Below are 18,429 nucleotides of genomic sequence, written 5' to 3'. Positions count from 1 at the left end.
CACACAAAACAGGAAGGAAATGGCTTCTGCTGTCATGTGAACTGAGTCAAAGCAGATAAGACGATGACATTTGGACTTATTGATCATTGCTGGCTTCCGTTGGGAGGAGCATTCCAGTATTATCAGATCAATAACGACATTAATCCAATGAAGGAGGAGAAGGTGACTAAAGGCCAAATATCCCTGGGAGGGAGGGCCAGATTCATTTCCTGAGCACTGATCCTAGCAGGAGGACGACAGGAAGGAAGGAGGTGGGCGCGGGGGGGATGGGGGGGGGGGTGAATGTCACTTGTACCTCACATGCTAATTAGACCCAGGAAACCGAGCAAATAAATGAGTAATTAGATATATAAATGAGGAGAGATAAAACCTACAAACTATTTAATTGACTGGAAATGGGCCAATTGGCCTGAGATAACAAAGTCTGAGTTTGTCCACAACACTGCCTGCGCCCTGCATCATTTTGGAGGTATAGCTGCAAAACCTGATCATAAGGCGCTAAAGAAGGGGAAAGAAAAAGAACAGGTTAAGCCGATTCACAGATGTTTTTGATGTTTCTGGTTTGAAGTATCCAAGGCTGTGACCTCTTGAACCTTCTGCTTTCCTTCGACCGGCGTGAGCTGGCTGGCTGGCTGGCTGGCGTCGCTCTGTCACGTTTATTTTCAGTTGCTCACTCGGCTCGGCTGGCTAGAGTGATAAAAGAGACACGAGCTGTCCACAGTGGCGTGGTATGTATCAGTGTGTGTGTGTCTGTGTGTGTGTGTGTCTGTGTGCTTGCGTGCTGCTAGGGAGGGAAAGTGGGGAGAACGCTGGAAGGACAGATATTCGTGGCACTTCTTCCAGTCCCCAGTGCGTGACCCCCACCTCTATAGAGTATCAGAGAGAGCTTGTAGTTGGCACAGTTTCACATGGGGGGGACAGGGGGGGGGGACAGCCAACTGTGTGTCTCTAGGCCAATTAGCTATCCAATAGGAGGGAGTAGTCGGGGAAAGAGTTGAGTTGAGAGGTTAGCAGTGGTTATTTACATTCTCTCTTCTGCTCCCACCACACAGGCACACTGTCTCAGAGGGCACTGAAGAGATGAAGAGCCTGATCATCGAGAAGAATAAGATGGGCTTGGAGGAAGACCCTGAACTGTTGGTCAAAGGTGAGTGGGACTCTGCACAATATAACACCACCAATATACTCTGGTCTTCTTTGAATGAATGCATCCACCTGCTACAATCAGTTGTGATTGGTCAGAATTGTTGTACAGCTCAAACGATAAAGTCGATAAATCAGTTTGTCAGTTAGTGCCTTGCCTTGCCTAGTCAATTTACGGAGTCTTTTGTCTTTTTCAAGACAAGACTTTTTCAAGAATCAAAAATGCAAACAAATGTATTGGTTTCATCTTCGTCAATACAGTATTTTTTTTTACATCAATGCAAATTGAATATCATAGTGATTACTACGATTATCTTGGGATCTTGGAAATAGTGATGGACACTTTTCACCAAAAGATTAATCAAAAAACAATCCATAGATGAATCGATCTAACATTTTTTAGTTTTTAGTCGCAGCCCGAGTTTGATAAAATTAGGTATTTATGATGCTAGGTTGGCGCTCTCCCTGTTATTAAGTATATATATATATATATATATATATATACTGTATTTCATTAGTCTAATTGTCCACTAATAAATACTGTCTCAGCTCCATGCTGCACCCTGTAACCAACCGCTCTCGGACCACAAGTGGCCCAGAGCTGCTCCCATACCCCCTGCTCTGTGTGTTCATGTAAGGATAGCTACTTGCATCAGGAGCCCCATTTCGGGTGGCTGGTGCTTTTGAGGAATGATCTCATAAGATATTTCTGTTTGAATTTTTTTGCTTTTCTTTTTTTTCTCTACTTGGCCTCCTACTGAAAGGGAGCAGTAAAATGCCAGCACTTGGATAAGTTACGTCCTGTTCGGACTGGCGGCAGTCAGATTGCCTAATTCTGACAGCAGTAACTATGCACCCTTGGCTAGTGCCCCTCCCTTACTGCTGTCCCCCTTCTGTCCCTGTCTCACTGTGAGAGGAAAAGAGTTTCCCTTCAAAACAGGGGACACATCTACTTTCCTTTGATTACACTGTCACTTGGGATTTCAGCTTGTGCACCACGCCCCCATCCTTTAATCGACCACGCTTATACAGCCGCCATAACTGTAGAACACCTCAAGGTGTTAGATAATACCTCTCATTTCTATCTCTCTCTCTCTGTTGCACAAGGATATGTTTTCAGCCGTTCCTACATAAGAGCCTTATCCCTTGTTTGGCTTGTTTGTGTTTTTTTTCTTTCTTTTTTCAGCAGGACACCCTGAGGTTACATGGGGTTAATATTGCCCCAGTATCTAAAATAGGCCACCAACATTGCAGATATAGACTGATGATGGGGGGATGAGTTGTAAAGCCCATGGAGTGGTGACAGAAAGAGATGTTAAGAGATGGTGGTTTACTGACAGGTTTTATGGATTCACAGTTTAAAGGATCTGCTTCTCACATGATGCAGAGCCATCCATACTGTTTGATGCATGGGTTGTTTTGTGAAATGCCAGCATAGGCCTGCTAAAACAAATGTTTTATTTGAACTTGAAGTAAGGTGTCTTTGTAATGCAACGACAATATTTCATAAAACAATTTCAAAAGGAATTGCACAAACATTCAGTAGTCGTAAAGTAATGAGGTTTGCAGTATTGGGATGGAAATGCACACAGAGAGAAAGATTGTTTGCTCAATGTGTAGAGGGGGCAGGGCTTTGGAGGTCAGGGGTCACAAATGAAACAAATTAAGGGCGAGCTGTTTCCCCCAGGGGAGACATTAGCTGGCCACAGAGATGGGATCCAGATGGGGGGCCATGGGAGGGGGGTTCAGGGGGTCCCACTATTCTGCTGCTCTTTCTCTCTGTCTGTCTCTCTTCGTTTCTGCCTGTCCTTCATCACTGTTAAGAGTTCCCAAAAAGAGCAGCATCTGTGGGACGTCCCATGTCTGTGACAGAGGCGTCAAGGTAGCAGACATGCCCTTCTCTCCATGTCTCTCACCCAGTCAGCTTGTCTCCCACACCCAGTCTGTCAGCATGCTCAGCCAGACTTACCTCATGGTTTTTATTTATCCGTTTCACGTTGGGTTTTGATGCTGCCCCCCTCTGATGTGGTGTTAAGTACCGCCAGGGTTTTCGCTTTGGGCTATTTTGAGTAGGTTTATGGTGGGTTCAGATCTGCCACTTATATCATAGAGAAGCATTCTCAAACAGGCGGCAGTCTAAAACGCTGAGCCTTCGCCCCCTCACATCTTTATCTTTATTTTGAAGTAGCAGTGGGAGCTTTGCACTGCATGGGAAAACCGCTTTGAGAAATGGAAAGACAGGAGAAACAAAGACGATAAAAGTAAACGGGAATAGACTGTCAGAGCAGGCGAAATGAGCGCTGTCTAACAGGTGGCACGCAGCTTGCTAACCACAGAGGAAGTTGTGATGCTGCCGTGGCGTCATTACCGAATTCATGGAGTAGGAAGCTGAACGTACATTGCCTAATTGTTCATTTAAGAATCCTCACAAATATGCATGCACAGGCCATATGACCACACATGCACAGTCACTCTACAAGTGGCACACTGCCAGTATATAGCAGTGCCCTGCCCCAGCAGATGGTCCCACCCAGCCTAGTATTGTTCCAGGTGGCCTGCAACTCTCTGCCAGCCTCTCCATCAGCCCTCTGGATGAACTATAACCCCATACCAGGACTCTTCAGTCCTCCTCTGTCTGTTTCTCTTCAGGCAGCATCTGGACAGAGCTCTGCCAAACTAGTTTATTTATCTACTTTGAGATTAAATATTTATTAGGAACAATTTGCACACATAGCTGAGGGGGTAGAAGAAGTTCACTGCTGTTTGGAAACAGTAGATCTGGGATGTTGCAGTCTTTCCAAACCCTCAGGACTCTGGGAACACAACAGTCCTGCATTGTAGAGCCAGGCCTGGCAAGACCAAGGAGCATGCCTATGAGCTGGCTGAAGGCATGTCTGCTTTAACCTCTTTGCCTTTCTGTCACACTGTTCCACACTGCTCTCTCTCCCCCTCCGTTTCCCCTCTCTCTCTCCCCCTTTTCTCACTCTGTCAACCTCTAAAGTGGTAATTATGTTGGCTGCATGCAGGCTTTAATGCCTATGCCATTAGCTGACTGTATTTTTATCCCCTACTACTTACCCCAACAAGGCAGTCACATACAGACGGCAACAAAATGTATGGACCATTAAATGCCTTCGGGACCTTCGAGGGAAATGCTTGTCTTCATGTGTATGTAGGCCTACTATACACATAAGGCTTCATCTGATAGCATTATAAAAGCCTGGAAGCATTGATAAGTCAAATATTGTTTGTTATCAATACCAAAACTGGGTTCTTGGCATGAGTATCAAAACAAAACAATACAGACTCAGTGGTGTATGGGGCTTGTGGTAAATCTGCCAATTCTTTTCTCTGTAAAATGTCTTTCTCTATTGAAGTTTAGTGGAAAATTCCATTTCAATATCTGATGTTGAAACGCCAAGGTGACATCTTCAAATGTATTTTTTGTAATCCAACCAACAGCCCAAAACCTATATATATATATATATATATATATATATATATATATATATTGTATACATTTTTGTATACATATTTGTTGTTTGATCTCTTCTGGTCTGCAAGCCTGTATAAAGCACTGCATTATTTGATTTTGAACTTGGGTTATCACATGACATGTGTGTATCTTATTTAAAGGGTGGCTGCTGCGGGAAGTGCGGGGCAACTGGATCAAGCAGCGTCGATACTGGTTTGTGCTGAGCCAGGACTCCCTGGACTACTACAGTGGACCAGAGAAAGGATCCCGTCGACTGGGAACACTGGTCCTCACCAGCCTGTGCTCTGTCATCTGGCCAGACAAGCAGACGTACAAGGAGACCGGTGAGGGTGCACACAGATTGGCTGATGAATAGCTGACTCACACACTCACACACTCACTGTATACTTTCCCGTAATCTCTGTGAAGCCCAGTATGACCTGTGTTCATTCTCTATGCGGTTTAGTGACCATAGACATTTTTTCAAACATTCTTAGGAAGTTGTGTTGGGTTTTCTGATATGTATGTGACGTCTTGTGGTCCCCTTTTCTCTTTCCATGAGTGCAGTAACTCTGAGTAAGTTTGGGAAGTCCCAGCTGTGTTTTGTTTTGTCCCAAACGTGGCTAAAGGTCGGTCTGGAAACATTACATTTGGGGGGCAATTCCCTTCCCTTTCTCTGATGGAGGAAACAAGAGACGCATAATAAAGATGAAAGTCTTTGCTTTTTCGGGAAGAGACACATGGATGACTTGTCCGTTTTCGAGTGTCTGGATTACTCAAACACGTCTCACTCTGTCTACATCTGTCTGTCTGTCCGTCCATCAATGGAGGGGATTATGTCTTGCTGATGTCACCAAACCACTTGAAATGTTGAAACCATTGTTGAAACCCAAAGCAAAACATACAGTACTACTCACTAACTCAATATGCCAGGGGACTTTTCTGAAGTGCACTTTCAAACGTAGCTTTGTCACAAACGTTATACATTTGTTTCAATACTGAATCATATGTGTGTTCCTCCTAAGCCACTGAGAAATGTTTCACTAGGGGTTGCATTACATATTTACTTCCTCTGTGTATTTTCTGGTTGTTACCATTACATATTAGTTCCCTTGTAAGGGTTCCATCTTTTTGCATCATTGACCCTTTACTGGAGATGATGTAACGGGCTCAAAGTCGGCAATAGCAATTCCACCATGTCTTAATCGCAGTTGTAAAACCTATTTATTTTTTTTGGGTTCGCTCTTAACCAAGAAACCTAAACAAAGAAGGATCTGGTGCCAAGACACGTAACCGGAAAGCCTGATAAAAGCCAAGGGGCTGAAGATCAGGGCCAGGCTGCCTGGGGTATGTCTAATACTTCCTCTGCACAAGGAGGAAGCACGGCTTTTTTCACTTTTGTTGTATTATTGACCAAGAGTAGACTCACTCAGGGGTTTAACACTCGTATCCTAATTCATCTGTGGAATAACTGTTCTTGTTTGGTTTTGGCGTGGTCTGAGGTTCCTCTCGGGCTGACCTTTGGTCCTCAGTGAAACCGAGAGAGGAAGTCAGGGAGAGGGAGTCACGCCAGATATGTGGGCTGTGTCCTGTGCATAGAACATTTCTCTCTTCTTCTCCACATTTACCAGTACACTCACTCATTTGAGGCGCAGATTAAATTTAGTGCCAATCATATTAAATCTAACATTTTGTGTGTGTGTTGTTTTTTCCAGGGTACTGGAGTATAACTGTATATGGGCGGAAGCACTGCTACAGACTGTACACCAAGCACTTCAACGAGGCTGTGCACTGGGCTTGTGCCGTCCAGAAAATCATTGATACCAAAGCACCAGTGGAAACGCCAACACAGCTGCTCATTCGAGACATCGAGGTGAGCCATACAACACACACACACACACACACACACACACACACACACACACACACACACACACACACACACACACACACACACACACACACACACACACACACACACACACACACACACACACACACACACACACACACACACACACACACACACACACACACACACACACACACACACAAACATATATACACAGTGGCTGTTGCTCCCCCTCCACTGAGTTACCATGGAAACCACACAGCCTCATTGGGGCTGGAAGTCCAAAGTTTCCTCTGCTTTCCTTTACCTTCTAAATTACTTATTTTTTATAAAATGACAGACCTGAAGCAGAGAGGTGATTTCAAGTTGGAGCCATTTCCATTTATAGAGAGCTCAGAAAATGTTCAATTCGGTGGATTTAACGGGATGTTTTTTGGCTTTAGCTTCTCATATGGACAGAGACTGGAGTATTTTTATAAGGGACAGCCATATTTTTAGACCAGGGCTTGCTAGAGAGTACCGCATACTGGAATCTCATTGAGCAGACCGATGACTCGTCTTGTATCAGTCTACCCCTGGTGTGGAGAGTGGGGCAGCTTTTGGCAGAGGACGTGGAGGAGGGCTTGGCGTGAAGCAGCAGGGCAAGATAAGCAGTCCTTTGCCTGGCCTCCTGTCTCCGTAATCTCCCAACAAGAGTCTCTAATCTCAAAGAAAGTGGTTAATCTGTTTGCCTCTGTCTGCCCATGTCTGCTTCGCCAGGAGGGGCCAGGTTTATATTCTGGAGGACCAGTGGGGGCCTGCTTTTAAAGTGCCCCCTCACTTTGTATTTGGCTGTTTTACCCCATAATATTCATCCTCTGTCCTTTCTCTCTCAGTCCGTAGCTTTCACTCTCCCTCACCTTAACACACAGGCACACTTTCTCAAATAGGCGAGGCTATTTTCTCTCAAGTGTGAGATTAGGACTGCCGTTGCAAAAATCAAAGAGAGAATGAACAGAGGAGGCTTTGTGTGAGTAGTCCTGCTCGCTTATCTATAAGGCATAGATTTATGTTCCAGCCACAGGCAGAAAGGGAGAGCAGGGATTGTAGGCCTAGTTATAGCTTTGTATCTACAGCCAGAGGCCATGATGTGTGAACGAGAGAATAATGGAGAGAAGATCAGAAAAACAGATTAGATGGGTTGCTCAATCTTATATCTGCCACATTACATTTTAAAGGACCTTTCTGGTTTCTTACACCTTGTGTTAGTTTATCATACATGTCTGTAATAACAAGGTTTTCACCAAGTTAGTGTATTTGCTCAGATCAGGTACGCAGCCAGCAACACAAACAAAAGCAGTCAGGCGATCTTTTTTGTCAAGCCAAACTTTTTTGGAAAATAAAAGAAAGACAAACTGTACAATTATCTCCTCCACCGGCCGTTGTAAACTTACATTACAGTTAACACACAAACGTACGGTATTACCTACTGTACTTAAAGTATCTGTGCAAAACACCTGTTCTATCATCTTATGGCTTGTATTTCTTGCCTGCGCTGCCCTTGTTGTAATGTTGGAAATGTTGCAGTTGACCATTACAAGATCTTACTTTGGTGGGCACAATGTTAGCAATAGTTAGCTAGTAATTGTAAAAACTTGTTGTAATAAACCAAAATGATCCTAAAAAGGATAAGTTCAACGTATTGTTTGCTTTGATGCTGGGTGTTAAATGAGAAAATGTATGCTAAGTATTAAGCTATTGTCAGCAGCTGGCTACCTTAGCTTAGCATAATGAACCAAAGAAGGAAAACAGCTGGCCTGGCCAAATCGGACTAATGGCACCTATAATCTAGCAGATGTTATTACCCTTGGATAGGCTAGCAGTGTTCAGTTTTCGTGCTAGCGTTAAGCTAAGTTTGCTGTTAGTTAATGGGCCTCAGTCAACATGTATCTACAGTGTATGAATATCATCTGGGTGCTGTATCCAGGTCCACAAAGCAGAAACCCATTCGCACATTTCAAACAGACAGGCTTGTCACCAGTGTGCACCAAACACTTCAGAAGAATGTGTCAACTTTGCCCCACTAAGGAGGGGTGAAAGCGGGCTTGTCTTGAAGCCAGAGAGAAAGGTGTGTGTGTGTGTGTGTGTGTGTGTGTGTGTGTGTGTGTGTGTGTGTGTGTGTGTGTGTGTGTGTGTGTGTGTGTGTGTGTGTGTGTGTGTGTGTGTGTGTGTGTGTGTGTGTGTGTGTGTGTGTGTGTGTGTGTGTGTGTGTGTCGGGGGGGGGGGTGTGTGTGTCGGGGGGGGGGGGGGGGGGTGTAGAGGCAGGAGAGAGCCAGAGCAGTGGCAACTTTACTAATGAGCAACAGGTGCTGGAGGGCAGTAGCATGGAAGCCATCTGTACTGCTAGGAGGCATTTATCCACATAAGCAGCAAAAGACACAAACACACACACACTAACCTCATTGACACCAACAGATAAAATATAACATGTCAGTCATGCTAGTGTGGTTTGCTGGGTCATCACTTGACCTTCCTGCTGCTTTGAAAGATGCCAGAGCTGAATTGTGACCCTGGTCAACCCCTGACAGTCGCACTCAATCACCCACTCACTGACTTGCTTCCAGGTTGTGAATGCAGGCATATTAAAGGCATATCAAAGTTTGCTCATTCAGCCCACTGTGTCACAATTAAATTTTTTCACATATATTCACTTTAGGAGAATAAGTTTAACCCGGAGATAGTGGAGCACATCTACCAGCACAATCCCATCCTGAAGTACACCCAGGGCCCCCTGTACGCTCCTCTGCTGCCCTTCCCCTACGGCAGCCTGGAGCACACATGTAAGTAGTTATCATAGCAACAATCTCTGAACTTGCAGTAAAAAAAATAAAAAGATAATAATGTCGAACATCATTTTTACATACTACAAACTGCTTGAAATTCATGTAATTTAAACTAAATTATAATATTGAAGTAATGCTTTAATCTTGACCTTTCTTGACTATATCCCATCTAACTTCAAATCTAAAATCCATCTCAAATGAATTAATTAAGCCTATTTTTATTTGTGGTTTGCAACCGTTTTTCTCTTAAAACATGTGGTATAACCGTTTTGGCAAGGCTTTACTGCTAATCGTAAAGAAGCAGCATAATCGCTGTAATTACTGTGCTGTTTGAATTGCTGAGAGGCAGGATGAAGCACATTGCATTGCACTATAACAACAACCTTTCTTAGCTTGGTTGTTTCAGTAAAGCAAGTGCAAACAGGGGCACATCTCTAATTAAAAAGATAAAAGAGAGTAAATCATTTATTGTATTAAAGGCTAAAATGTCAAGTGCATCGAGTGATCATACACATTCGATACTAAATAAAATATAGAGAAACTATAATAAAATCAAAGTGTAACACAACATTGCACTGTTTCTCTCCCTCCTCCCTTCAGACCACAGCGGGAAAGGCTACGGCTCGGTGCGTGAGGAGGCCGTGAAGCTCTTTAACTGCCTGCAGCAGCTTGAGTCTGCACGGGAGCCAGTTCCCATCATCCAGGGCGTGCTGCAGACCTGCTTGGACCTGCGGCCCCTCCGCGACGAAGTCTACTGCCAGCTAGTGAAGCAGACCAGCTACACGCCTGCCCCGTACACTGCCGCACACCTACGCTACTGGCAGCTTCTCACCTGCATGAGCTGCACCTTCTTGCCTGGTTCCACCGTGCTCAAGTATCTGCGATTCCACCTCAAGAGGTGAGATGCCTAAGTGTTGCAGAGATGATACAGTTAAATTATTATTTATAATTATTAATTAATAGCTATGTTATTAATGAGTATAAAACCAGTACTTTATTGATATTTAACGAGTGGGATTCAAGTCAAATGTGAACACAAGGTGAAGCAAGAAGCCATCACGTTCCAATAAGGCTGGGACATCAGTCCAGAAAACAGTTGTTTGTTAAGGCTGGGTGTGTGTGAGGGAGAACAGGTTGAATGCTGGGATATGAAGGTGAAGCACTAGGGAAAACACAGTGTCTAGACAGCGGACAAAAAAACAGGCGCCAGCACAGTAAACCACCAGTTTAGATATAGTAGCGTGATATGCCTTCACATTGTTAGCGTGTTGCACCGGACAGATCCAATGTTTTAGGGGCTGGATTTGCAGGTCTGAATTAGCCCCTCTGTCAAGCATGCTAATCTAAGTTATTAGCAGGGCTAATCTCCTGCTCTAACACCATGCCATCAACCACTAGAGTTTTCTATCTATATTTCTGTGCTGGGAATCTCCCACTACTAGCTAATGGAACCGTTGCATGCAATGGCGATTCATAATTACACTGTGGGACTCGCTTGCCTGTGTGTTTTGATACGTCTTGCTGTCTCTCACGCACTCGCTCACTCTGCGGATCAGTGCTGAGGCTGCAGCTGGGCAGAGCTAAGACTGGAAGCCGGGCAGTGGGCCCAGAAAACCCTCCTCCACTCCCCCAGTGCCCTGAGAAACCCCCAGGGAATGTCTGCTGTCAGAGAGAATAGTCCAGGAGAAAGAACGAGAAAGGAGGAGTAGGGGGCATGAAAGGAGAAGAGAGCAGAGAGGGGTGAAGAGGAGAGTATAGGAAGGATCATATACTCAGTGGAACATTCCTAATTATGTTTCAGTGGGACAAATCCTACCCTGTTGCCATATAGTTATGAGAGAGCGAGAAAACGGAGGGACTGAGAGGGCCTCTCTCTCTCTTTCTCTCTCTCTCTCTCTCTCTCTCTCTCTCTCTCTCTCTGTCTGACAGGGTGTTTGAGGGCCTTCTCGTTCGCCGCTTTCTGTCCTCTGTTTGATGTATTTTGGGACGACCATCACACTATAATTGTTTCCTTCCTATTTTCCCCCTCTGCTTTTACAAAGTGCAGAGCTCATAACTCCCATCAGGTTGTATTTCACACCTATCACACTCCGCAAAGTGCGTTCGACTTCAGGCTCTAGTTGCAGCGTGTCGTCCTCTGCCTTTGTGTGTCACCTCTTTTAAAACAACAACAACAACACACACACACACACACACACACACACACACACACACACACACACACTCACCTACCACTCTTGGACACTCCGCTGGGAGGAAGTTGCAGGTCACTCCGGTTCACAGGAGCGGAAACACCTTTTCCTGTTTTGTGCGCTACCCAAAGTCAAACATGTTTTTTTTTTTGCCATTTTCCTTTTCTTTGAAGGACTGAGGGGATGTTGAGCCTTTTAAGTCCCTAAGAGCTTAAAGTGAGAACATTTGTCATTCCTCGCCTCATTGACTTTTGAGTATTGCCAGCCCAAAGAAAATAAAGAACCCGGGCAAAATGAAAAAGGATGACGCAAAGTCCATAATCGTGGCATAACACTTTTTCAGACTTTGAGTCACTGACAACTTCAGGAGCGTTAACGAGTTCTCCCTTTTTTTTAAGTTCTGTATAATACATTAGCTTTTTGCTGGCAAACATCGAGCAATTCCAAATTTGCTCGCAACACGCACACACACACACACACACACACACACAAACACAAACACACACTAACGGTACATATCAATCTCACTCTCACTCTTTTCTTGCAGGATCCAGAGCCAGAGTGCCGAGTCTGAGATGGATAACTATGCGTCATTCATCAGCGAGGCCCTGGAGAAGACCAAGTGTCGGGAGTGCGTGCCATCCTGGGAGGAAATCCAGATGCTGATGAGCAGACGAGAGATGCTATGCACTGTGCACTATCCTGGCCCCGGATCCTGCCAGCTCTACATCAGCTCACACACTACTGCCAATGAGGTTCGGGGGCACATTTGTCAGAATTCTACTTCATAGCATGACTTTTCTCATTTTAATTTCTTTTAGCTTTGCATCGGTTTCTGTTTGAAGCCAAATCTGGAGTTTATTTACATTTCTAAGCCTTGATAATGAAAGGAAAGGGATTTGTCACCCTCAAAGTGTATAACCATTTATTTTCCTTATTGTGCCCCCCCCCCCTCCCCCACACTTCCCAACCCCCCTCACCAGGTGGTTCGAAGGATGCAGGAGAAGCTGAGCCTGCAAGAGAGCAAAAACACCTTTTCACTGTATGAGCAGAATGAACTGTGGGAGCAGCCGATCGCAGGCGGTGCTCTGGTCGCAGATATCCTCACCAGGTATGAATTACAAATGTCTCTCCCCCCCACCGTAAAACAGAACAGGCAGACGCTGTGAGGAAGTCAGAGACAATAAAAGCAAGCAGACAGGACACACTATCAAAACACTTAGCCTGCTAGGAATCTGAGCTATTCGTCACTTGTTAGATGATCGCGAACAGAGCGGTGGATTGTACATTTATCTTCACTAGTCCAACTCCCATGCTGAACAATATCCAGTATCCCTGATAACTGGTGACCTTGTCTTGGTCTTGTTGGTCAAACATGACACACTGCCAGGAGACTGGAGTTATGTCACTATTTCAGTAAGCAAAGCCGGGAGCACTTTGGCCAAGGTGAAGCTGATGTCATTTGGCTGTAAAAGCAAAGTCTGGAATGAAAGGATATGTGGCATCCAGCTGGAATAAAAGGGATCTGTGTTATTCTTTTAACAAGCGCGATTGTCTATGTCCTCAGAGTGCTGAGTGACAGGGTAAACATGAAACTCAGGAAACCGCCAAAGTTACTTAACAACAATATTACACATTGGGGAGTAAATATCTTGTAATATATTAACATTTAGGCTTTAGGTTCTTGGTAAACCCTTTGTATGTGAGTATGTTTTGTTCCGTGTGACAGTTTCTAAACCTGTTCTGTGCCTCTCTTCTGTGCAGCTTCTCCACCAAAGAGTCAGAGTCTAAATCCCAATGGAAGTTGTGTTTCAAGCTCTACTGCCTGTTGGATTCTGACAGCATATCAGTGGACAGCGTGGAGTATCTCCTCCTCTTTGAGCAGGTAATGGTGTGGAACAGAATCCCCCTTTAGAGAGAATCAATGTTATGATGAGTGCCAATAATGAGAACTAATATACTGTCCTGTGGTGACTCATTCCTTGCATTTCATTGGATTATTATGCATTTACTTAACAATCATTAAGACTGTGATTGCAATAAAACGTAGTGCGTAAAATAGCATGACTAACAGCACTGGCTGTAGTGCAGAGGGGGCAAAAGGAGCCAGCACTGGCTTCATTAGAACATTTTTTCCAGAGGACTCTCATAAAAGAGTTATGGGACAAAATAAAACAGGGTGGGGTACAAAAAGGATTGATGGCAGGATCGAGGCTATTACTGACAAATTGCACCTTCTTTTTCTTTCCCCGTTTGTCCTGTGTTTGGCCTTTTGCGCCGCAGTGCCATGAGATGGTGGTGCGTGGCCAGCTGCCAGCCTGTGAAGAGGACCTGCAGGCCCTAGCCGCACTAAGGCTACAGTGTCTGATGGGTGATTTCGGCACACACGCCCCCTGCCCGCCTCTGGACGAGCTGTTCCCCGGTGACATGCTAGAGGCTCGGGTCATCATGTCTCTGTCCGCACCCCAAGCCCTGCCTCCCTGTCAGCTGGCGGCTCAGGGCTGTCCCACCACGCAGCGCTTCCTGTCAGGGACACTGTGGAGTCACACAGCCACAGCGGCGCACAAGCAGAAGGTGGAGCAGGACCTGCGTCTGCGGAGCGTCCTGAAGGAGGAGACTGCGGCCGTCATGGGATCCATCTTGGAGCGTTGGAGAGGTCTGGCCGGCTACAGCTGCAGGGACAGTATGGCCGCTTACCTCACCATTGCGCGCCAGTGGTCGGGCTTTGGATGCACTCTCTACGAAGTGGACTTTTATATTGTGAGTATCGTGAGGTCAAGTCAGGTTTATTGTTGGAATATTCTTCTCCCTACAGTGCTTAAGAGTCACTTGAGGTAAATAAAAGGGATGACTGTGAGCTGTTCTGACATCTGCTTACCTCTTCCTCCCTCCAGAGTTCGACAGGAGGTTTTTCCCAGAAGTTGTGGTTGGGTGTAGCTGCTACGTCGGTGTCTCTCTATAGACAGGGAGAGGCAGAGGCCCTGGAGTCCTTCCCTTATGGCCAGATCTGTTCCTACGGCGTGTCTGATAGCAACACCTTCAAGATCACGGCTGGTGATCGGGATCTGCTGTTTGAAACCACCAAGGTAAAGTGGCTTCAACCCCAGGTTAACATACACAGCGTTTAACAAGGTTTAAAGGAAATAAAACATGTTATTACTGGAACTGTCTCTCCACCCAGTTTAGACACCTAACTGCACCATGGTTAGTATTCAGTGAGGTTACATTGCAGGGCCAAGTGGCCTTATCACCATGCAGCGTTCTGCAGAGTAAGTGAAAGAAGCACGCTGTCTGCTCATGATACCCCTCTCCCTCCAGCTCTCTGACCCACTTTAAAAACACTCATTAATTTGGTCTAAATAGAGAGCACACAACCTGCCCTTGCTCTCCAACCCATGCTAACCACTAAAAGTCTAACTTCCTGGCATTAAATGCCAACAGGTTTTATTGCAGTGGCTAGATTAAAATATTAGGCAACATTTCTCAGAAACATGGATGTTCTTCCAAACAGATATTTATTTCAGTAGAGAACAGATCTTGCCTTTCATGGGGGAGATTTGCTTGCATCTTCCCACGCGGAACAAAAAATCCCTCTGTGATCTCTCATGGGGTACAAAAGTGGCTTTTATTAATTCATTGGACGTGCAGACAAATTGAAGTACAACACAGAAAAGCTCCTAGTTTATGAACTTAAAGCCTCATATTGCTCTGACATGAATGTGAAGGGTTTTTAAGCTACTGGGCAGGAAACAAGAGGGAGAGGGGATTTGCCTGGGGCGATTATGGTTAGGTCTGGAGTTAAGGATGAGGGCAGGATTAGTTTCTGATTCAAGGGTAACAGTTAAAGTTGTAGAGTAGTTTTAGGTTGAAACTTTGAGACACTTAGTCATAGTTCTTACACATCATATTTAGGCAAGCATTAACAGCACTAGAGCAAGGGTCATGTAATGGTCTTGGTGGCTGATTCTTGGTTTGGTGGTCATGTCTACTAAGGTCATGGTAACGGAGAGACAGATTAAAAAAAAATGTACTCCTCCGCATTTCCCTTCCTTTTTTCTTTTCTTTTTTTGCAACAGCTGCTGAACAAAATATGTCAAAGTGAAGAAATATCCACACAAATGGAAGTTTCTTCTTTTTTTATCAAGGGGTGTGTGTGTATCTGCCAAACAACATCATCCTCAGCTTCTGGACGATCCAGTTTTTCGAGCAGCTGAATGACATCATACCTCTCCACCCTCGTGTGACAGTGCCAGACAGACACTAAGACACCAATCTGACCTCTCTCTCTCTTTCTCTCTCTCTCTCTCTCTGTCTCTCGCACACAGCTGACTGAGATCATGCAGCTGATGAATGCGTATTTCAGTGCCATCCGTCGCCAGCGAGGCAAAGGGGAAGATGCGGACATCACCATAGGGGACAGCACGGAGGTGGGATTTCATCACCTGGCCTCCACCAAGACGCCCACCCTCCTGGAGTTGCCCTCGCATCCCGTTTGAGACGGACCCCCTTCTAACCAAACCCTCCCCCCCAACATCCCTCCACAGTCCTCCTCCACGTGGCCCTATATGAGGCCCAGCCCCAGTCCCCGGGACACCACTCCTCCTCCGCTGGGACCGGCACGGCAGCCAAAACAAAGAGAGGGCTGTTTTCGCTCCCCATCCGTGAAAATAAACCCTTGCCGAGCTTTCCAGCTGAAGGAGCCGGCCGATGGAGGGAGGGGAGGGGAGGAGGGGACTGGAAGGCGAGGGGTTCTGTTTTGCAAGTGAGGCCCGAAACCCACAGAAACCAATGCGGTCGCTGATGAGCTGTCACACACCCTCCACCCTATCCTTTCACGCAACCACCTCTGCTACCTTACATGGCAACCCCCCTCCCCCCTACCTTAAACCCTAAACCCTACTCCAACCCCCCCCCCTCGACAATGTGAGACGTTGGCGTGAGCCGTGCTACTTCAGGGAGAGATAGTATCAAAAGAGTTAGGACTTATGGTAACAATAAGCTGTGGTACTCCCCCTCGTGAAGGTATGGCACAAAGTGAAAAACACTACTCTCTCCCTTTTCTCTTTCTTTCGAGTTTGCCATATTTTGGTTTGCCTTTCCTAGAAGGCAGTCGTCCCTCATGCACTGCTGGAATAATGTTGAGAACATTCAGTGACACACACCCTCCCTTGACTTTGGCTTTCTCTTTCTCTTTCTCTCTCTCTCTCACACACACACACATACGCATACACACTCACTCACTCACTCACTCTCTCTCACGTGCCCTTATGCTGACATGTTCATCAGAGACAGTCAGTTTTCATAAGGTCCCCGCCAGGCTTGCATTACCTGGAACTGTTGATGCAGTAAGCCATGTGAACTTGGAACTGGAAACAGATGTTGAACTCTGTAAGCTAAGTCACTTTGGCTGCCACGGCCATACAGACTCTTGCTTATGGGATTATCAGTGTGCGTGTGTGTGTGTGTGCACGAGCATTATGCGTGTCGATTTGATCCACAAAACCATTTCTTGGATGACACATTCAGGATCTGAGCGAATTGTGTTTCACATAAACCAAAGGATTTTTGGAGCCGTTCTTATATTGTTTCCACCAAATGCTCTCATGTGTCCTTTGCCGTGCTGCTTGTCTTGGCTGTAATCCTCGACACCAAACTTGGTTAACACTTGACTGATTCGAAAATGTTGCTTATGTCAGTTACTATCCTAATGCAGCTACCCTGCTGAAAATAACAGGTGCTTCTCTGTTTATAATTGTTAGTTCCCCCAATTTATTTTTATAAATAAGAAAATTGAACCTATCAAGTACACATAAAACCCCCAATCTGGGTTGAGCTGGTTCATTTGTAAAACCATATTCCCCCCTCATTGTCCCCCTTTTTAATCAAGTCATGGGTGCTTTGTATTATTATTTATGTGACCTTCGTTATCTTTTTTTTTTACTGTTTTATTTGTCTTAAATGCAGACCCAGATGTGTTTCGATATAAGGTTAACCAAAAGCCTGCCATCAATGCTTTTGGTTCTGCTCAAAGTAGTTGTGTAAATCCTGTGTAACTAGCTCCCTTTTTGTGTTCACTGTTTTTGAGTATTCTTGTGAAGCCAAAGTTCACCATGTCATGGGTTTTAGGAAGGACCAAAGAATTTTTATAAATTTTTATAACAAGAAATGATCCCAAAGCAGACAGATCCCCCATATTCACTTTTTTTTTTACTTGAATGTCAGATACTTACGAAGACATCCTGTTGTATACATTGTACACCTTATTTTAATGTAGTAGATGACCTGTTAGGAATCTGAGACCATAGATAGGCTTTGTAAATATAGAGTTAAGAGTACCGTCTGCGACACAACCCCTTGCAATAACCAACCTCAAGACTTAAATCACCATGAAAGGCCTTGACGAGTCATTGCACAGTCAGCCCTGTCTCCTGCTCAGAAACAGGTCTTTGCTTTTTCTACTGCAGCTGCAGGCAGCTCCAAGCTACATGTATGAGAGGAACACAACAAAAAATACAAAAAAATCAAACTGCAGAAGTTTTTGCTTTGTATTAAGCTTGTTTGTATGCTGCATGGTACCTTTTTGTATGTAATGTGTGTGTATAGTTCATTGCACTATTTTGTTTTAACTAACTTGGATGTGCAATAAAAACTATAAATACTGTAATTAATAAAAACACCATTTTACCATATTTAGTCTTCGGTGCTGTTCAGTCTCATTGCTCGTTTCCTTAGTTTCTTTTCAGAAAATGTGCTTTTTTGTGCCTTCACTAGTCAAGCAGTGCAAACCTATTGTTTTCAACAGGGACCATTTATAAAAGGCTGACGTTTGGCGCCAGCAGCAGAGCTGAAGGCTGCCTCCCCCGAAGCTTTTCTGGTTAAAAACAATAGCTGGTTGAGCAAGCGTTGCTAAGTGCCTGTACGTTCCCCTGTGGTAATGAGCCTGAA

The 18,429-nt window shown here is 45.0% G+C and overlaps 1 protein-coding gene across 1 annotated transcript in view; it reads left to right on the top strand.

The window, feature by feature from the left end:
• plekhh3 (pleckstrin homology, MyTH4 and FERM domain containing H3) overlaps positions 1–18,153 on the top strand; it is a 31,202-nt gene extending 13,049 nt beyond the window's left edge. The window contains exons 3-13 of the mRNA XM_080044194.1: positions 1,053–1,147; positions 4,780–4,962; positions 6,334–6,491; positions 9,166–9,289; positions 9,893–10,190; positions 12,032–12,239; positions 12,468–12,595; positions 13,249–13,369; positions 13,768–14,244; positions 14,379–14,570; positions 15,810–18,153. Of these exons, the coding sequence (XP_079900320.1) occupies positions 1,053–1,147; positions 4,780–4,962; positions 6,334–6,491; positions 9,166–9,289; positions 9,893–10,190; positions 12,032–12,239; positions 12,468–12,595; positions 13,249–13,369; positions 13,768–14,244; positions 14,379–14,570; positions 15,810–15,980 (2,155 nt within the window). The 3' untranslated portion in view covers positions 15,981–18,153. The remainder of the gene's footprint in view (positions 1–1,052; positions 1,148–4,779; positions 4,963–6,333; positions 6,492–9,165; positions 9,290–9,892; positions 10,191–12,031; positions 12,240–12,467; positions 12,596–13,248; positions 13,370–13,767; positions 14,245–14,378; positions 14,571–15,809) is intronic.
• Positions 18,154–18,429: the final 276 nt, after the last annotated feature.

This window comes from Ammodytes marinus, assembly GCF_949987685.1.
Source record: "Ammodytes marinus genome assembly, chromosome: 16".
In the NCBI taxonomy this organism is placed as follows: domain Eukaryota; kingdom Metazoa; phylum Chordata; class Actinopteri; order Uranoscopiformes; family Ammodytidae; genus Ammodytes; species Ammodytes marinus.
The sequence above is the reverse complement of the archived record's forward strand: the minus strand, read 5'-3'. Positions and strand labels throughout refer to the sequence as shown.